At 41.4% G+C, this 21,592-nt stretch overlaps 1 protein-coding gene across 2 annotated transcripts in view; it reads left to right on the plus strand.

The window, feature by feature from the left end:
- The window catches only part of cacna2d3a (calcium channel, voltage-dependent, alpha 2/delta subunit 3a), a 113,673-nt gene that overhangs the window by 64,203 nt on the left and 27,878 nt on the right, over positions 1 to 21,592 (plus strand). Inside the window, exons 11-26 of one of the 2 annotated variants that reach the window (XM_061056889.1) lie at positions 2,630 to 2,708; positions 6,447 to 6,580; positions 7,777 to 7,794; positions 11,957 to 12,028; positions 12,352 to 12,432; positions 13,097 to 13,171; positions 16,020 to 16,103; positions 16,203 to 16,274; positions 16,979 to 17,040; positions 17,161 to 17,228; positions 18,967 to 19,012; positions 19,483 to 19,580; positions 19,684 to 19,777; positions 20,044 to 20,139; positions 20,263 to 20,384; positions 21,144 to 21,221. In XM_061056889.1, coding sequence (XP_060912872.1) covers positions 2,630 to 2,708; positions 6,447 to 6,580; positions 7,777 to 7,794; positions 11,957 to 12,028; positions 12,352 to 12,432; positions 13,097 to 13,171; positions 16,020 to 16,103; positions 16,203 to 16,274; positions 16,979 to 17,040; positions 17,161 to 17,228; positions 18,967 to 19,012; positions 19,483 to 19,580; positions 19,684 to 19,777; positions 20,044 to 20,139; positions 20,263 to 20,384; positions 21,144 to 21,221 — 1,279 coding nt within the window. The remainder of the gene's footprint in view (positions 1 to 2,629; positions 2,709 to 6,446; positions 6,581 to 7,776; positions 7,795 to 11,956; positions 12,029 to 12,351; positions 12,433 to 13,096; positions 13,172 to 16,019; positions 16,104 to 16,202; positions 16,275 to 16,978; positions 17,041 to 17,160; positions 17,229 to 18,966; positions 19,013 to 19,482; positions 19,581 to 19,683; positions 19,778 to 20,043; positions 20,140 to 20,262; positions 20,385 to 21,143; positions 21,222 to 21,592) is intronic. The other variant, XM_061056890.1, reaches the window with a different exon arrangement.

Below are 21,592 nucleotides of genomic sequence, written 5' to 3' on the forward strand. Positions count from 1 at the left end.
AGAACATCATTAGGACCAATTGTTGTTATTTGCAAACAATGTTTCTGTTTTCTCAAAAGCAAAAGACTAACCTTCACTGCTTGTAGAAATAGGAGACTACTATGCATCACTGAAGCCTTTACAGATGACTAGAGCCTTTCCTAAAATGAGAGGCACAGTTTAAGCAGTGAGATTAGAGCTGAGACACTTTACTAGAAATCTGATTAGATTCATATTTCCAACAATCTTCAAATGTGGATTGGATTTTCAAAAATCACATTTCATCTTTGTGTTCTCCAGAATTTCTCAAATTGGACTGGAACCCATCTGAGTTTAGCCAAAAAACTGATTTTGACTTAACATGGTTGATCCTGCCTTTGATCCCAACATGAATTGTTAGATCTGCCTCCTCAGAGTCAGACTCAGTTCAACCAGGAACTCTGTCAATAATCCCAGACACAATTTCTTCAAATGGCACTCGGCCCACATTCCTAAACATTTCTCCGAAACAAACAAAAAAAGATTAATTTTCAGATAAGAAAGTGATTAGAAAAGGTCAATTCCCCAATTCCAGCGCACCATGTATGTGTGGGCTATAGCCCTTCAAGCAGGAGTGCTAGGTTCAAGTGTCCGACCTGTGACTCCTCTCCCACATGTAACTCCCCCTGTCTCCCAATTTCATACTGTCCATGCAAATAAAGGCAAAAATTTAAAAAAGAATGATCTATATTATACAAATTTCATTTTCTAAAAAAAAGGATACTTGACTATAACTCAAACAGAAACAATCATCATTGTTATCAAACAGTGTTTATTCATCCCCATACACAACATATACAACAAAATCACTTTAAGGAATAAATCCTTCAAACTATTTGGTTTTGGTTTTTGGTTGAAACCTCTTTTTCTAACCCTTTTATAACCAGCAGTATGCCTGACTGATCTGTATGATGCTGCATATTGAATGAGAACAATTAGTGTGCTATCACCACCGTGGAAGTTGTAAACATGAGCCCTAAATGTTAAAACACATGTAGCCTTACAGACAGCTTTAAATGTTTGTGTTAATGTTTACATTGGAGAATGCAGTCACTGAGTTAAGTGCTAAATTCATTATGTAGGAGTGTGAACACGTTTCCCTATTCATGTTATAATACAGTGTTTGCATTAGTCTGAAACCAGCCTGAGCACATGGGATGCTCTTGTATGTAAGTGTCTGAGTGTGCCTGAAAAAATACAGATGTGTTCACTGGCATGTCTGTGCAGTTTATCCTTGTATGTATGTGTTCTTTTATTCCTGGTTATGTAAAATTTGTGCAGTGAAGTAGGTTAGAGATTGCATGCTGGGCCTTTTTATCTTCACTGCACTTAACTCAGCTGTAAACCTCTTCTATATTTAATAGGCAGCCTGCTGGAGTTTCTCTCTGCCACCAGTGAGGGAAAACACATAACCACAAATAGAAAACCCCACTGTGGCACATCTTAGTCACACACATGTGTTGTGTTTCTTTTCTTTGTCATTCAAATAGCTAAGGTTTCATTGACTAGATGGTGATTATTGTCTATAGGTAATAAGGGCTGTTTAAAAATGACAGTCTGACAACTCTACTTATCCATAGTGAAACTAATTACAGCTGACAAAAGATAGAAAAATACCCATGATAGAAAACAAGAGCCTCGAATTAGCTGTCTCTGTTTTGTATCTTTGATGGCTAAAGCTGTTATAATCAATAAAAAGGGTGTTCCTCAATGACACACTGCAGTAATGACAAGAAAATATATAATTAAATACAAATAAAAGAAACATAGATTACAAGTAAGTTCATTGACAATCATATTTTTTTGCAATTTCCAGCACCTGAGATAAGTCGTCAAAAATCCATAAAAAAAATCATAAAGGCCCACAAATAGGCATGTTTACACATACAGTACACATACACAGATACACACACACACACACACACACACACACACACACACACACATGCTGCTCAGGGTGATGTAGGGAGACAGTGAAAAATGCAGGCATGGGAGCCACGGCAGCTGTGCCCCCAAAGGCTAGCATCTGGTCCAATCTGGCAACCCACTTCTCACACATACATGTACACACACACACACACACACACACACACACACACACACACACACACACACACACACACACACACACACACACCTGCCAACTACACCTGCTGCTGGAGCCAACTAAGCACTGCTGGGTAAAAATGGGTTTGGCAACAGAGAGTTTAGAAGATTCTCTGGAATGAGCCCATACAGCTATGATTGAGCATTTTTCAACTCAAAATATTGATGCCATGGTTTATCATTTGCTTTTCATTCTAATTGCAGATTCTTGATAAACATACGTTTTTTGAGAAAACCCATTTCTCTTAATTCTCAACTTTGTCGTTTTTTGAATTGATAAAGATGATTTGAATGATGTAAACTTTAAATGAAGTCTTAAAGTTCAAGACTTTTATGAGTCCATAATGGACTCTATTTAACGAGGAGAAAGGGCTGGCTAATCAGTGTCAGATAAAGAATGAGCCTTCTGCCTGCCTTTCACAGTGTTATCTTTATGGTGGTGTGGTGGACCCTATCCAAATGTGATTAAAATGACTGACGGAAGCTATCTGCTCTCTCTCCACAGGTTCGCATCTTCCCTTACCTCATTGGCCGAGAGTCCGCCTTTGCAGATAATCTGAAATGGATGGCGTGTGCTAATAAAGGTGGGATCCTACTACACATTCATACGCCACTTTTTTTCTCCACATTATCTGTTTTTTGCAGAAGAAAGTTTCTGCATCCTGCTGAGAGACAGACAAGGAAAATTAATACATTATGGAATTTGTATTTGTCTTGGTATGTGTACATGAAGTTGCACAAACATGTGTTTTTCAGTACGCATCAGATTTAGCATGTGTTTGCAATGACAAGATATGTCACATTATATGTGTGCCTGAAGTCCAAATTATCTTGGTGATACACCACTTTCCAGCTGCTTTATGTGTGGACATGGTTGTCTCTGTGAGTGGAGCTTTTTTCTTCAGGTTCTATATTTAGCTGGGAGGTGGGTGACAGAGACAGTCTGGCTCCATTTCCTCAGACTGCCGTAGATAAGACAGGCAAGTCGTAGGTCACACTTGGGGTGTGCGTGTGTTTTTTTTTTAGTTGTGTGAGAGTCCATATGTGTGTAGATAAGAGCGGAAGGGCACCCACAGTGTTGCTTGGAAGTGATATCAGAGAACCATCCAGTCAGTTTGATGGTGTTAGTGGCATTGATGAGAGCTTTTAGTGTGTTTTTATGTGTGTGTCTACACGAGTGTGTGTTTGTATGCCACAAGATGATTCAGGTTTATGACAGTGACATCCTCTGTCAGCCTGTAGGAGATGAGCAGAAGAGTCTGCTTTCTACTCCCCAGGCACAAATCCTCCACTCCAGACCAGCAGAAAACCACGTTTGAAAAGTAGACTCTGGTTAAATAGTGCTACCCTGTTTGTCCTAACACTGAAGGCTGCTTTGTTCAAAGTCTTCAAAAATTGACACAGAACAAGTAGTACTTGAAGGTCTAGACGATTGTTATACCTCTTGAGCCTTATAGCTGTACGAGCCACTTATAGGTCACATGTAGAATGATGCAGACCCTTATTGGAGTCCCGATGAGCTTAACTTGCTTTCAGTTGTTTCTGACAGTGTTGCTCAGTAGACTCAGTGTCTGTGCCAACTCGGTCAGGTCCTCTCTGATCCTCTCTTCTTCTTTTAACAACTGAGCAATGAGCACAGTTGGTTTCGGTTCATTTGGGATAACACAGAGAAGCAGACAGAAGATGAAACATCATACAATACCACAGGAATGAGGGTCATCAATTATTGTACATTACATCCTTGACAAAGAGTTGAGCCTTCAGCTGCACTTGACCCTTCTCTCTTCTTCCCCTTCTATGGCTCCACAGGACTTACTCAGGTGTAACTTGCTCCACAGGACTATACCAAATGACATTATGTTAAAGTCAAAGAAGAATGTTTTTGTGTGTTGATAAGTACATTTTTCCATGTCCATAAAATATCATATATCAAACATATTTAACACAAACAATATGGACAAAATAATGGGGACCCCAATACAGTTCTCATCTTCAGGTGTTCTTATTATGATGTCCTTTAGTTCAAATAAATGATAATGCTACATGAGAATTAAGATAAAGGGTTCATACTTTTTGGCTAAAGTTGACTAATAATATTAAGAGGCTTAACTTATCTCTCAGGTTCAAGCTAACATAAAAGCTAGTCTCTTCCCCACAAATATCCTATCATCCAATTACTGTATGTGGCAGCATTTAGACATGTAGACCTTCTCCATCAACAGTAATGGTGCTGTAATGGTGATGTGAGGGATGTTTCCTTGCACAACTTGGGACAACTGTTCAATCACCACAGCCTACCTGAGTATTGGGTAGCCTGACTGCGTCACTCCTATTTATGAACACAGTGTAATAGACACATAACTACTTTCAGCAGGACAGGCCACCATCCCACGAGATAAACAGCATCTCAGACTAGTTTTTTTTTTAACAGGAATTTAGTTTATTATTCTCGAACAACCTTGTCAGTCACCAGATCTCCATCTATTAAAGCTGCCTTTGGATTGAATCTGAAGCCATCAAACCATCCATACCGTGCCCAAGCACGCTTCAACCCTAAAGTCCAGTTCGTTTGGCCAGTGTGACCGCTCCGTGCTGTGCTCAGGCACGGTACACTTTCTTGGCTTTGGCACACTTCGGAGAGGTGTGCTTCGGCACGGTACACTTCATGCACGAGCACAAGCACGCAGGTACACAACGCTGACAGCCTTCATTATGGAGAAATCCAAAATTTAATTTCTGTATCTAACTAAAGTACTGTACGGTGCTTGAGTACGGCACCGTACAGATGGCCAGTGTGACTGCGCCCTGAGTAATATGTCAAACAACTTGTTGAATCAATGTAGGGCTCCTCTTCTATGCCCCTGGTTCTGAATGGGCACATATAAGGATGTCCACATGCTTGTTTTGCAACTCTACCTATTTTTTTGTACTTTTTTTACCTCCACATCATCCATAATTTTCAAGTTGTAGGACACCCTAAAACTTTATTTTTTTGCTTACATATCACCCAAACCAAGGTCCTTCAGAAATATATGAATGCCCTCATCCTGAGCAGACCATGTCATGGCGATCCCGTCCTGTATGGATGACAGAAGAACAGTGTCACTGAACACAAGAGGCTTTTTTTTTTCTCACTGGCTCCCCAGTGGCTCAGCCCGAAGGACGCCCTCAGCCCTCCAGAGGGAGAATCATTCTTCACTCGCAGTGTGATGAACGATGCCGTTAGACTGAGGCAGCTCGCTTTCTGTGTGTGAAACCAGTTTGTATGTGTGTGTTGTCATTGTACCTGTCTGCTGGAATAATAGCCGGACCTGAATGTCTCTGAGGATGAAAAGAAGGGAATCTGTCAAGGTTCATTTCCAGGTCGACGTTCAGGGGCAAGTGCTTTCTTGGTGCGAACATGTATTTTTAATACTTTCTGTCTGTAAAATATCAGATTGATCCTTTTTTTTATTCTTTTATTTTCACTTTTTTTGTCTTTAAACTAGATTATCTGCAATTTGGGGGATACTTGGCATTCCTCATTGATCTGTGGATTGTGTCTAGTCTCTTGTCTCCCTGTGGAGTAAAGGTCGTTGCTGGGAACGATGACCCCGAAATCTGTTTCCTCTAGCTATGATTTTCTCCTTGACTGCCTCACGGTGATGGAGGCAGTTTGGTGTTTTACGGTTGGCTGGAAATGTGTTGGTCTCTGTCTTTTTCCCCTTATCCTCTGTGTCATTTATTCTCTCTCTCTTTCTCTCTCTCTCATTTGTCCTTATTCCCTCTCCTCTTCTTCTCCTTCCTCTGTCCCCCTGCTGAGATAACAGTATATCCCCCCTGCACATTCACATTAGCATCATAATGGTGGCATTACCATCCTAGGAAATGGCAACACATTTGGTTTAACTGAGATCTCTTTCTTTCCCTCGTTATATTTACATACCACTTACCCATTCATAAACCCATGCTGCTTTGCTCTCACTTGTATATCACTGCAGGGAATTCTTAAGCTATTACTCAGACATGACTCTAGATTTCCATCTGCTTCATCAAGCAAATATCCGCTGCCTACTGTACTGTATTCCAAATGTATTTCCTCTGCTTTAGTACCAAGGTATATGAAATGGAATTGATGGCTTGGAAAAGATTATATAGCCCAGCTGATATTGAACATGACATTTGCTGCTCTGTGAAGTCGTTTTTGAGACTCACTTAGTGTACTTCTTGTCTAGGTTTCTGGGAAGCAGCACGGGCGACTCAACCTGTTCTTTCTCCATTGTTTGATTGCTTCTAAGTCTTATGATTCATCTTCTTTCTTTCCCCCTCACTCCGTCCAACAGGCTACTTCACTCAGATTTCCACATTGGCAGATGTGCAGGAGAATGTGATGGAGTATCTCCACGTGCTGAGTCGTCCGAAGGTGATCGACCAGGAGCATGACACGGTGTGGACTGAGGCCTACATCGATAACACTGTAAGTAGACCATCCATTGCACTTTGTATCTACTCCACTAAGACAACTTTATCCAAAATGCACAATATTTCAGCTTTTATTCGAAGAAGAACATTCACATATCCACAATCCAACCTAACGAAGAAGAATAGCAATGCAGTGATAGCAGAGGCATGACATTGTGTTCTGCCTCTCTACATCTGAATGTGTGACAGTGTGTGTCTGCAGCAGATGAAACCATTAAATGAATGAGCCTCCTGTGTGTGTTTAGAAGCTGCGTAGCTTTAGTAGAACATCACTTGTGAGTTAGTCACTAATACCACAACCTCACACCCTGGCCAAACACACAGAGATACACCTACCTTAGAATGGCAGTGAATAAGGCCATGTGTGTGATTCATTTGGCTATAATATATATTGTTATCTAAAAACCTCGCGTGGACAAGTGTTGCTAATTAGCGTTTTGCTAAAATCACTAAGAGCAGTGCATCTGGGACTTGTGCATGGTTAAATGTTACAGCACCAATGTTACTGTATGTCCATGTCAAATAAACCAATAAATAAATCATTATTATTAATTATTCATATTCAAAACGTAACCCCCTTGTATTGCACATGCCTAGGCCTTGCTAGGACACCATAATGCCTTACAGAGTAGATTCCTCTGCTGTCTATAAAATAAACAACAAACTGAAGTATTCACACAGGCACACTGATGGCTATGAAGAGTGAACTTTAGCCAATTTTCCGCCACTATTTCTGAAGAGAAAAGGAGCAAGAGGTTTCCTAAAAATGTAAGGAGACAACGACAAAAAGAGCAGAAGAATGTAGGCTATAAACACTGCAGCATAGAGGACTCCTATTCGTTTCTCCCATGGTTTACCTTCTGCTGTCTTCCTCTGCTTATTTTCTTTTTCTTTGCCCTCATTATCTTTCTCCATTTATCACAGCCAGAGTACATTCAGCGAACACTGACTCAATAATAACAGCTTAAGTGTTGTTTCCTCTGCTTGTGACCCTCCCAGCCATAAAGTCCTCCTCTCTTGACACTGGCACTCTTTTTTTAAAGTCGCAGTCAAAGTCAATGTCAGTGGATTTTTACGCGCCCACCAGTGCTCGCAAAGTGGAAACTGCATGGAAAGACTTTTTGCAGACTTCTATCCACAGACATATTGACCCTTTCTCTCCTCCCCTCCTCTTTAATCTGCTCTCTTTAGCTCCCACAAGCACAAAAGGTAAAAGAAAATCTGATCCGAGGTCACTGCTGTATTGTGCTGTGTCCAGGCCTGGTGTTGTGTTCTTGTGCATTTCATGTGCATGTGGTCTCTGATGTCTGCAGGATGACAACACATTTTTTGGGCGAACTAACCACCATACTGACCCATGGCATTTTTTTTGTGTGTCGGTGTCGTATGTTGCTGAACAACTTCCTGATTCAAAATCATGCATCGTGGTGGTCATCGGATCAGCTGATTGCTCTCTCTTCTGCACGTCTTCTCAAACACACGCACACAACTGTGTTCTCATTGATCATTAGTGATGCTGTGTCGGCCGTGCTTTGCCAGTATCTCCGGTGCTGGCAGTGTAACCATTTGTTTAAGTGTGAGGCTACATTTCTGCTCTTTCGCCTGTGTGATTTTTGGTGTGAAAAACAAGATTGCTTTGTGTTATTTGTTGTGGTAGAAATCTGGAGAATAAGCTGTTTTGTTATCTTTTGGGTGAAAATCCAATAGCCTGTAATGACTGGCAGGATGATCTGTTCTGATGCCTTTTTATCGTTTTCAGCGTTTATTTTCCACTGTTTTGTGCATCATGTGTGGTTTGAGATAAGCCGCTCTTTGATAATAATGATGATGGTCGAACAGAAGAGTCCTCTGCCCCCACCCCCCCTATTAGAATGGGCAGTCCCATTAGACAGCTGGCAGGCCATATGTCTGACATCATACTGGTAGTGTGATACTCCAGAGCTTATTGACATCGGAGCAGCTAAGCAGAAAACAGAAATAGATATGATATTGTCAGACTTAATAATTGAGATTGGCAAGGAATCTGCACTGCTCCTCTGCATGTAATCAGTCAGTGCAGCTCCGGTCTGGGTGCTCGGATAGTGAGACAGACAGTGACAGAAAGACACATACATACCAGACACTTTCTGCATGGTGATGGTGTCTGATAAGAAGTTAGTAAAACTCCCGGGATTGGCTCAGTGTTCAGAAAGTGATGAGCATCCGTTATTTATGTTCCAGGGCTGATGTGTATCATCTTTCCAGATGTGCCCTTCATCCTATCTGTTCCCGTTGCTCTCCATCCCTTTCCAATATTTTTTTCTATCCCTGCATATCTCCTCTCTCTTCCTCTTCTTCACTGTCTCCTTCTCCTTCTTCAGCCACCACCCCCTACCTGTCTCCTTCCCTCCTCTCCTGCTCCCCTCCATCTCCCCTTCCCCTCTCCCTCTCGCCAGCTTCATCCATCATTCTCTGGCTCATTTGGCTTTGTTTCCCACTCTGTCGGATGAACTGACACGGGAGATCAGGGAAGTGGAGGGGGTGGCATTTGAGGGCAAGTGTAGGGAAAGAGAGAGAAAGGGTATCAAGCCATAGTTTGGAAGAGAGTGTAAAGAAGTATGCAATTTTGAGAGAAGGTTTTTGTATGGAAGTTCAAAGAAAAAGACTGATAGTTGGTTCAGCGTGATGACAGAAAAGAGGAACGCTCAGAGCAATTTTAGGTGACAAATTGAAATAGTAAGCTCCTCAAAAAGTTCTATCAGCCAAACATAAACACCACAGTTTAAAGAAGTTTTGCTAACATTGATTGAGGTTATTGTGAGCTTTTAAACGTGTCCCAAAACCCCTTTGCATTTAAAAAAAAATGATGCCAGATTCAGTGCCATCTCCTCTCCATGTTTGGTTTCGTGTTCATTTTCCCACAGGAGCCCACTGTGCTCTTTGGCTCCCAGCTTACACACACCTTCACCACTAAAACCCAGTCTCCAAAGAAACAAGGGTCACCCTGTCCACAGGAACCCAATTTGTCACTGCAACCTAGATTAGAAAGTGTCCTACGAGACACAGAACACAAGGCAGGGGTGTGTGTGTGTGTGTGTGTGTGTGTGTGTGTGTGTGTGTGTGTGTGTGTGTGTGTGTGTGTGTGTGTGTGTGTGTGTGTGTGTGTGTGTGTGTGTGTGTGTGTGTGTGTGTGTGTGTGTGTGTGTGTGTGTGTGTGTGTGTGTGTGCGTGCGTGCGTGCGTGCGTGCGTGCGTGCGTGTGTGTTTGTGTCAGAGGGGCGCAAGTGTATTCAGGTCCAGAGGGGTTCTTTCTGTATTCTCTGACCCACAGCAGGATAAAGGACTTTTACGGCCCATTAGCAATGACTGATGCAGCTACAGAGGCAATGATGTTGCAGATTTGGCCCAAATGTGTAAAAAGTTCTGACCTTGGATTAGAGGTTGCAGGTTATGTACATGTCAAAGTCTAGTTACAGAGCACTCCTTTAGGGATTCGGGGCATGGTCATGCTGAAGGAAACTCACTTTGGGTTCAAGGTTTTTTTTCCCTCTTTGCTTTGAATACACCTCATGCAGTTGCCAGCTGCATTTCTCCATACAGCTCCTGTTATCGGCTTAATTACAGTATGTTATATCTCAGAGCAGCTGGTCAAGCCTGAATTCTACCAAACCAGGGGCATTTCAGACTTGTTCAGAATCAGGTTAAGTGCCTTTGTTTTGGTGTTTAAGTGCAAAAATCATAAACATAGTAGAGGAATAAAATAGTAGAATAGCTAGAACTCCAAAAAATATATAATGCAAAATATGTACCAAAGGTCGGGGTATCTACCTGGGTTTTGGTTGTTTTTTAAACATATATGTTCCATCCAAACTTAATTATCTAAGGCCTATAAAATAACATTCCTCTCCAAAAGTTACAGTTGAAAGTGCCAACAACAGAAAATAAGCTTTACCGTAATGCTACAATTGCTAGCAGCCGTTGATACACAGGCCACAAAATTGGTTAAAACAAAAGTTCCACCTCTTACACGGCAAATAACCCAGTAGAGAAGCATTTTGGCGAGGCACCTGGAAATGTGAATCTAATTTCTGGGGGGCCCATGCAAACTCATGCCCTACCATGGACAACCCCGTGTAAAGGCATAAATAAACAGACATTTGTTTACAGAAAATATTCATACAGAAATGACATTATTGGTGAAGTTCAAAGAATGCACATTTTATTGACCCTACCAACAACAGTTCATGACAGTAAATATTAGCCCCCATATTTACACACTGTTGATGTATGATCAAATACACGTAAGCCTGGAAATAGATTTATTATTTCAAGAGGAGCCTCGGCTCCTTTTTCCCTGTCCTTTGATCGATCCTGTTCTCCCGCAGCACATTGTAACACCAGCTCTACTTATATGTGCTTTGTTCTCTCTTTGATGTCTAATACTACGTCCTGAATTGCTATTACCAGCTGTCTGTGCTCAGGTCACCCATTACTCTTTTTTTTCAGTGAGTGAGGGAGACAGAAGGGATGCGAGTGGCTTCCTGTCATTACCTATTATTACTAGAGGAAAAGGGAGGGCCGAGGAGGGGAGGAAGTAGAATACTATTTGAAGTCAATAGAGCAAATTGTATTGATTGCTGCAACAGAAAAACAGATCATATTTGACATGGTTTGAGTTTTCTGCATCTGATTTAAGAAACTTGCAGGTTTGCTCCTGTGATTCTTCATGTTGCACTTAATGCAACATCTACTTTAAACGTCTTGAACATCAACTGCATAATTGACTGACATTTAGACTTTCTGACATTGTGAGTGGACAAGGTCAGCCCCCTTTGATATGCTGAGTGCTATGTCTCACTTCAGTATCTTCCTAACTATGTCTAGCTTTCATCTCTAATGGATCATCGTCAGATACAGACAGGCGCTGGAAAGATAAATATCATAATTATTCCAGCAGTCTTAAGGGAGGGTAGATACCCCGACTCAGACTAGAAGCGCTGCCTTTGGATAAGCTTATTCTGCAAGACATCAAAGGCTGCCTGTGATTGAAGACATTTTAAGGCAAATAATAAACATGAATAAAACATGTCATGGAAGTTTAGAGGGTCCCTCGAGAAGTTAATATGACTAGATCTGCTGCAGGATTCCTTTTAGATTCTTTACTTAAGGAACAAGTGTTGTGCAGCTCGAGATGCTCACTCGCTGACTGTCACTAAGCAAGATGATTCATTTAATGTGCATGACGCCATGCAATGTGGTGTGCAGTTACATTTATTTTATGTAATGTTTCATCATTGGCTTCCCTCTTCTTCCCCCTCTCTCTCTCTGTCTTTCTTTCTTTCTTTCCCTCTAAACTGCTTTCTTTCACTGATTTTCTCTCATGACGCACTCAGATGGATGATGGTCAAGGTCCGGTTTTAATGACCACAGTGGCCATGCCGGTATTCAGCACCAAGAACGAGACTGTAAGTGCACTTACGCTGCTTTCAAACTCATAACTGTTACTGCCAGTTGTGTTTCCACAAATTGTTTTCTCCAACAAATGTGCAGTTTTAATTAAAAATCTGTGCAATTGCTTGACTCACAAGGTCTTAGGGTACGAGAAAAGAGACACAAATTAATAAATAATGTTAAATCATTTATTTTTGTACTTGAGGACACTAATTTCAGTTTAATTTGCGTCTGTAAAATAGGATACAGCCAAGCATCACTAATTGGAAGCATATTTATGCAATGACATTTCTTGAGTTATGTACGTAACATTGCTAATGCAACTTGCAATTTACAGAGAAATCGAGGCATCCTCTTGGGAGTTGTTGGGACGGATGTGCCAGTCTCCGAGTTGCTCAAGACCATCCCCAAATATAAGGTACCACTCCAACATCATTAAGATACATCTACTAAAGATTGAATGGATTTCATTGGCTATGTAAGGTGTCCCGCTATAGAATAACACCTTAATAAGCAAAACCAATATCCTTCAAATCATTTGGTTGGAATTTGAATGCTGGAATGCTGAGTCAGTGAAAATCTTAGGCAAGTTAGATTTAAAAGAAAAACATGTATCTGTGGTTAAGCTATTCAGACTCCTTAGTGTAGTGATTAAATGACAAACCTGGCAGGGAATGAAACAGGTATGTTGACGTTTTGTTGATTGATTATTCATGTCTGCTTCCTCGATTCCAGTGATGACAGGAAAATGATTCACTACCAGTACTATTGTATCCTGATAGCATCCTCAGCCACGTCCCCTGTGCTGATTTCTTTCACATGTAAACCTGAGTCTTGGTTCAGTGTAATGTTTTGACATTTAAAGTGTTGGAATAGGATGAATACTGTCATCCTCTTGTATCACAATGTCTGTCGGTTTTCACACAAAGACAAAGATTTGTCCAGTGGAAATGAAAAGAGCTTGATTATACCAGACTAGCAATTAGGCAAAGATTTAACATGCATTCATTCTGTGTGTGTGTGTGTGTGTGTGTGTGTGTGTGTGTGTGTGTGTGTGTGTGTGTGTGTGTGTGTCATTCTAGCTGGGTATTCACGGCTATGCCTTTGCAATCACTAACAACGGCTACATCCTCACCCATCCAGATCTACGGCCACTTGTGAGTAATACCTGCTGCACCTTTCACTCTCTATAACAAGTTAACTGAACCTAATTATCTTAACAATTCAGAGACAGAAGTTCAAATGTATTCATTTACTTTGCACAAGCGACTGAGGAATACTAACATTTGAGTTCATGTCAAGACAATTACTGATTTCCCGTCACATTGAGAGGCTGATTGACATGGAAAATTGGTGTGTTGGTGCTCTGTGTGCCATGCGGTGTGCGCGTGTTTGGCTGCAAGGTGGTATGTAGATGAGAGGAGTGTGTTCCAGGCTTCTGCTGTGCTGTGAATAGACAGAGATACACTACTGAATGGCTGTGATTAACTCCATTGTACTCACTCACTCCTCTCACAAGAGGATGAGGGGAGAGAGTGGGGAGGGGAGGGGTGGGAGAGCGGGGAACCTGCTTAACGGTAGTAAAAGGTGCAGGGTGACAAAGCAGGTTGCAACACTGGAGGGAAACAGAAAGAGATGGAGGGATGAGAAGAGAAGAGAAGAGAGCAGACAGGGAAAAGAAGAGAGAACAGACAGACAGATGGTTTAATAGTGGGCTAATTAAAGATGTTAATGAACAGTGCTTAACAACTAATGAGGGGTGGGAGGGTGCTGTCCTTTTTGAGAGATGAATGAAGAGGGAGTACTCACAAGTACACGCATACATTTTAAATACAAACACACAGAAGTACTTTTATTATACTGCTTTATTATAAAATACTTTCATATTGATTCAACGACAGCGTAAGATTGGTGACCCAGTCTGTAAACACATTACGTTTAGGCTTTTGGCTTGCTCCCCACTACCTGTCTGAGCTCCTCCACCAGCACACTCCCACAACATTCCGATTGAAGGCGAAAAGTGTAATGGTCGTAAATATTCACAGCTTGAAACAGCAGTCTGAATAGGGAACCGTAATACATTGGTTTTATATAGCGCTTTTCTGAAAACTCAAAGAAGCTTTGACAAAAACATAAAACAATAAAACAAAACAAAAAACGACGAGGACAGTACAACGAAAAAGTAATGTGGGGGGGGGGGGGGGGGGGGGGGGGTTAGTGGTTGTAGGCAGAGATGAAGAGGTGAGTTTTGAGGGATTTCTTGAAGGAGGTGAGTGTGGGGGAGTCTCTGATGTTTTTTGGGAGTGAGTTCCAGAGGGTGGGAGCTGCAATGGAGAAGGCCCTGTCCCCCCAGGAACGATAGTTTGTCCTGCAGGGGGGGGTGGACAGGAGGTTTGCATCCGCAGACCTGAGAGTGCGGGTGGGAGTATGCCGGTGGAGGAGCTCAGACAGGTAGGGGGGAGCCAGGTTGTGAAGGGCTTTGTAGGTGAGGATGAGGAGCTTGAAGTTGATACGCTGGGGGATGGGGAGCCAGTGGAGGTCATGAAGAACGGGGGTGATGTGATCTCGGGTGTGGGAGTGTGTGAGGAGACGAGCAGCGGAGTTCTGAATGTATTGGAGCTTCTTGAGTGAATGTGATGGTGAGCCGTAGAGGAGACTGTTGCAGCAGTCTAATCTGGAGGTGATGAATGCGTGGGTGAGTGTCTCGGCAGCTGAAAATTAGAGGGATGGGCGGAGGCGGGTGATTTTTCGGAGGTGGAAAAAGGCTGTTTTGGTGATGTGTTTGATGTGTTTGTCGTAGGAGAGGGTTTGGTCGAAGATGACGCCAAGGTTACGGATGTGGGGGAAAGGGAGCACTGTGGAGCCATCGATGGTGAGAGAGAAGTTGTTGGTGGATATGATGAGGGATTTGGGGCCTATGATGATGACTTCTGATGTTGAGTTTGAGAAAGTTGGTTTGGAGCCAGGATTTTATTTCAGTGATGCAGTCAGTGAGGATTGAGTGAGTGACAGGAGTGATGGCTTTGGTGGCGATGTGGAGCTGGATGTCGTCGGCAAAGCAGTAAAACTGGAGTCCATTGCAGAGGATGATGTGACCAAGGGGGAGCATGTACATGATGAAGAGAAGGGGTCTGAGAACTGAACCTTGGGGAACACCTTGGGAGAGAGGAACAGTGGGGGGATTTGCAGTGGTTAATGCTGATGAACTGGTATCTGTCAGAGAGGTATGATTTGAGCCAGGAGAGAGCAGTGCCGGTGATGTTGAAGGTGGTTTCAAGGCGGGAGAGAAGGATGGAATGGTTGATGGTGTCAAATGCTGCGCTTAGGTCCAGTACGATGAGGATGTTGAGGTTTCTGGCATCAGAGGAGAGGAGAAGGTCGTTAGTTATCTTGAGGAGAGCTGTTTCAATAAAGCTCTGGTAATACAATGTCCACATCAAATAGGATTTTTCAGATATCTGGTGGGAGGTGAACCGCAAGGACATACGTTGAAGTTTAGTCAACTCAACTAAAACAAAATTAGATTGCAATTATTCTTCAGATCTTTTTCTTTATCTGTATAAAAAAACACTTACACCAATCAGTAGCCAAATGACTAATTGAAGGTTTGATATGTACACGTTCCATTTCAAGCCAAGAGATAGGTGAGAAGAAACATGCTAATCCAAAAGAGACACCTCAACCTATCTTGGCCTTTATAACACTTAATAATTTGTCATTTAGTTGCTGCTTTCAGCTTCAAACACTGGGGTGTACTTTATTGTTTATTGAATCTTGCTGTTATGTGAACACAAAAAACAAACTGAGACTGTCTCATTGGGCTAGGGGAACCTGTAAAAAACCTTTTTTCACATTTTTTAAAATATATTTTGCTTAATATACTGTATGTAATTTAGAAAATGATGATAACTTGGCACTGCAAACAGATAACAGCTGTACAGTGCAGTGTTTTCTTTATATTTTATCTGAGCATGTGTGCGTATTTACATGTGTTTGTGTGTGCAGTATGGAGATGGCAAGAAGCGAAGGAAGCCAAACTACAGCAGTGTGGATCTTTCCGAGGTGGAATGGGAGGACAAGGAAGACGCAGTAGGATCCTTTTAATTAATCGACATTAAGCATCAACAGTGTACCAGTCTCCATTATAAATCTGATGCTTGAGATTTACTGTGTGATTTGTGCTTCTAGCTGAGAAATGCCATGGTCAACAGGAAGACAGGGACCTTCTCCATGGAGGTGAAAAAGAGTGTTGATAAAGGGGTGAGGAATCCAAAATATCAGAAACACACAAACACATAAAAAACAAGAACTTTTCTGAAGGTCCCAAAGGATGTGCCAGAGAAAACAGTCAGCGGGGTGAATCCACTCTGCCAGGGGTTGTTACACTTGGCACAGTGATGTTACAGGATTGACTTGGGGATTTTGTTTTCAGATTTTGTTTGCTCTGCATGCATGGGTGTGTGTCTGTCTGTCTGTGTGTGAGCCCCTTATCTCTACTGAGCACATGTTGCTGAATACAGGAGAGAGACAGCGGCCCAATGATTCTCTTTTACTACTTGCCTATCTAACAGAAAGAGAGAGAGAGAGAGAGAGAGAGAGAGAGAGGCAGGGAAGGGGGTGTGCACAGGTGTGTGTGCACTTTGCATTTTCAATTCCTAGTAAAGAGCATTTTACATAACCCTGATTATTAAGCATTCAATATGTAAATGCACATCTGCAGACACACAGTGGAATACACTCAAATGTAGACACACATGCATATTCACAATCCTTATCCAAACACTCACATGCTGTGAAAACACCTCCATCTGCAGAATCACAGTGACAGAGCACCAACTACAGCAGAAACTCTTTTCACCACTAGATGGAGCCAGACTGCAGGAAATCCCATCAGATAACTGATGTCACACTGCCTGCTGTTTACTGTAGCATATAATGGAAGGCATTAATCTCCTTTATTTCAGAAACGTGTTCTGGTGTTGCATAATGATTACTACTACACAGACATCCAGGGGACTCCTTTCAGGTAAGAGAGCTGGAGACATTCCCGGTACATAGTGGACAAAGTTTAGAACCACTGATGCGTTAATAGTTCCAGTTTTCTTTGCAACAAGGCACTGGTTGAAATGGATTTGTCTTATTTTAGTCTAGGGGTAGCTCTTTCCAGAGGCCATGGGAAGTTTTTCTTCAGAGGGAATGTCACAGTGGAGGAAGGTAAGAGATCCTCCCTTTTCTTTCTCTGCTCACATTCACTCGTTCATTGTTTTTTTTTTGTCTCACTCAGTAAGTAAGTAACTAAAGAAATAGCAATCTATTACAACATAAACATAATTTAATAAATGCATTAAAAGTCATGGTTTTAAGATATGATAACAACACATTGGCATTACTTGCATAATGTACTTGTTAGACCAATCATAGACAGGACCATTTTTATTTAATTATAAAATGTTGTTTTTCATTTTCCAGGGATATGCAGTCCTGTAGTTTAATTGCTGAATCCTTGCAGACAAAACAGCCACTTGTTATACCCATGTACTGTATAACAAGTTGTCGGTGCTTGTTAATTTATTTCAAGAAGAAGAACATCAGTCTTTAATGAGCTTTTAGTGCCTTATTTGTTAATTGTGAATGCATGTTTCATTTTTGTACCTTTAGTGAAGGACTCTAAAACAAGTGTTACACAAATAATAAAAGAGAAAAAGGATTGTTGAAATATGCGTCATGCATACCTTTACATTATCATTTAACTTAACATTTTCAGGAAATACATGGAGCCACACTACCATTACTGAAGTATGGCTTGTAAAATTTGCCTGCAGAGTGGCAGTTTTTCAGAGCTATTCACTGTAAATATATTGCATTATTTAAAATATGTTGTTTCATGAAGTAGCTTGTCAAAAATCTGAAATATTGGGGGGAACTGATGTGCAAAAAATGGAATGGATGTTCTATGTGTTGAAGCTTGCTAATTTTGTCTCGAAAGCTTGGAAAAGAAGACGAGATATTCTGTTTAATTAGTGTTTGTCTTGCTTTTTGTTTTCTCTTTTTGTTCCAATGAATAGACCTATATGCACTCTGATCCTGGACCGTTTTAATTTATGGTGTCATGTAAGCCCACGCGGGCTTGTATGTATGACACAATGATAAAATAAAAACTTTTAACTTAAAATCATGTTACATGATTGTACGGAGCCTCTCAAGGCCCAAAACAGTAAAAAAAAAAATGTATATATATCTTGTGCGCACAAGACTTTTTGGGACTTCAGTGGCTCTTTTCCAATATATTTGGATTGTATATTGATGCAAAGAGATTTATGTTGCGTATTGGTTTTGGAGCTGGTTAAGCAGTAGCTGCTTCATACACATTTTTCATGAGCAAATATTCTTCTTCTTTGGAAGATGATCATAAAGCTATTTAATCCGTAGTGAGTTGTAGCTATAACTTTGAAATAGTCAATATATTTTGCATGTTTGCTTACCATGTCTTTGTATTAATTCCTCAAAACGATGTGTATTTACAATTGGACTTGAAGTTAAAAAAAAAAAATGGAGTGGCTCCTTTAACTCCTTTAACCTAGTAAAACGTTCATTTCTTGACAGTGCGTATGTCAGCCCCTGCCTCTGTGAGCCTCTGTGTGAACATGTGCCTATTTTTCATGTCCAGCCTCATGCATGTTAATATTCATGTGGCGGTTGGTCTGTGTGTGTCTGAGTCTGTGTGTTTCTCTAAACATGTCCATCATGTAGAGACCTCTGAGCATGACTTGGCTCTTCCTGATCTCATCAGACCTGTCACATCCATTCAAAAAACACATTTTTCAACCTTGCTGTGTGTATTTTTCAACCGTGTGTGCAATTGAGGTGTAGATGCCTTACCCTATTATTATGAGTTCATATTGAGTGTTTTTGCCTGTTTAGCCTCAGATACACTGTTCTTATTTTATCACAGGGCTCCATGACTTGGAGCATCCTGATGTAGCGCTGGCAGACGAATGGTAAGAGAAAAGTCAACCCTGCTTTCTTTTTCCTGTTGTAACAATGTCATCATTATATTTTATGCAGATGACAATGTAATCTGACCTTTTGCAAGAAATCTCCTAAATATTAGATCAAAGAACTCATAATAAAACACCTAAAAGTCATCTAACAGTTTTGAGATCTGTAGTACCTTGTTTGATGTTTTGTGTCACTTAATAACTTGTGCTTATCAGGATTAGTAAACCAACATCTAACCACATAACGCTGACTGCTTTTCAAACATGATTACTAATTGGAAAACTCTCTCTGTTTTACTGTAGTCATCATTCATGAATTGTGATGCACAAGTACCTGACAGCAACTTGATACTTGATTTGATGATCAAGTTTGAGTTGTGTTTACAATCCAAGGCTGATCATTTTCTAATAACTCAGTTTAACTTTGCTTCATGCCCCAATGTCCCAAATCTATTTTCTGTTACTTCCAGGACTTACTGCAACACAGACGAGCACCCAGAGCACCGCTACCTGTCCCAGATTGAGGCAATCAAAATGTACCTCAGTGGACACGAGCCTCACCTACAATGTTAGTTAAACCCACCCACAAACACTAAGTTCCCCTCTCTACTCAAGGCATTACATTTTTCTGTGTTGCATTGTAAAAAATAAAAATGTGTTTGCTTTGTTAGGTGACAAGGAGCTGGTTCAGGAAGTTCTCTTTGATGCGGTGGTGACTGCTCCTTTGGAGGCCTACTGGACGAGCCTCGTGCTCAATAAATCTGAGTATGACGTCCCTTTCTTCTCTTCTTCCATCGCCTTAATAAAAACGTTTGTTCATAGCAACTACACAACCTGTTTCCTTGTGATAGAATCAATACCTTCTCAGGTGCTTTTGTCGCAGACTAATATTTGAATGAGATCAATTTGAAGTAAGACTTAAAAAAAGAGAAGGCTCTTGTCAAAGGTTCTGTTCAGAATTAAATGGCACCTATAGCAAAGTCACATGTGGGCACAAATGCATTAACTATATTATTTGTAATTCTTTACAGGAACTCTGATAAAGGAGTGGAAATAGCCTACCTGGGCACAAGAACCGGCCTGTCCAGAATTAACCTGTTTGTGGTGCCCGATGAGCTCATGAACCAGTAAGAATGCTCAATGCATGTGTTTATTTGCTCCTTTGTTTATTCTTCCATTCATTCCATATACCATGATTAGTGTGCACATTCTCTGTATCCTCATCTCTTCTGTTTCCCCTCTGCTTCAAGAGACTTCCTGACAGCTGAAGACAAAGAAGGGGTGTTCAACGCCGATCACTTTCCCCTGTGGTACAAGAGAGCAGCAGAACAAGTTCCAGGAACCTTTGTCTACTCTCTGCCTTTCAATACAGGTCAGTTCTTCATTTCCACTTTGTACAAGGTTAATGCTTCCCAATTCATTTGACATAAGCACAGTATCCATTTCTAGTAAGATATAATAAAGCAGACAACCAATTGAAAATGAGAGCTATAAGACGCTATAAAATAATTTTTCAAATGCATGAATACAAGGTTCTCCTCTTTTCCTCTTTCACCCATGTTTTTTTTTCTCATGTTACATCTCCACCTCTCCTTCCTCTCTTATTAATTCTGGGCTGTGTTCTTGTGGACAGGACTGATTGCTGTGGGTTGAAATCAGATACCTTAGGAAGAGGGTCAGCCCTTTCCATAGTGATTTGGCGGGAACACACTCACAGAAAAAGACACACACACACACACACACACACACACACACACACACACACCCACCCACAAGCACCTCTAGCATTAGCAGTTTAACTATGTCTCTAAAAATGGTTCCGCCTCCAAAGGGAGAATGTGTTCTCATCTGTCCCCCTGCCTTAGGCTTTTCCATTAGTGCCAGCTAATACAAGTGATCTGAAAGCCTCTTATTTACTCCGAGGACTTGCCTTGGATGCACTTTTCCTCCCTGGACTGCGGCAGCTCGCTGCAGCCATGAAATAGTACTCTGTGGTATTCATGCACAGTGTGTCTCTCTCCCATCATCCGGTAGTCAGTTCAGAGCTAATATAAAGAATTATGAAATTACTGTGATGTGAACTCTTTGTATGTGTCTGTGTGTGTTTTGTGCGTTCATGTGTGTGGCTTAGGATCAGAAAACAAGAGTGTCGTATTGGCCAGCACTGCCATTCAGCTCCTGGATGAGAGGAAATCGCCCATAGCTGCGGGTAAGTGGGGACTCAAGTGGCTCCTTCTTTCTCACACACTTCTGCACTGAAAGGGTTTGAAATGTTCTCCTCCTGATGCTGCAATGTGGGTTGTGTTTTCATGGTCTTCAGTTGTCAGCCCCTGCTTAATTTCCTCTTATAGAGCTGAAACATTCACTGCCCACATTCAGCGACTCTGCTGCTTTTTTTTATAAACGCGCATTTGCCCTCTACATGAATCAACGCCGAGAAGAAGGCTGGAGTGCACCGTAGACAGCATCTATGCATGAAAATATTAATAGATGCTTGTTTCATAAACTCCTTTTTAACTCTGTGTGTATTTAAGGCATATTGTGGCCTGGAGGATTTCATCGTGGCCTGCCTCATCTCAC

The sequence above is a fragment of the Labrus mixtus genome, chromosome 15 (assembly GCF_963584025.1).
Source record: "Labrus mixtus chromosome 15, fLabMix1.1, whole genome shotgun sequence".
Taxonomy (NCBI): domain Eukaryota; kingdom Metazoa; phylum Chordata; class Actinopteri; order Labriformes; family Labridae; genus Labrus; species Labrus mixtus.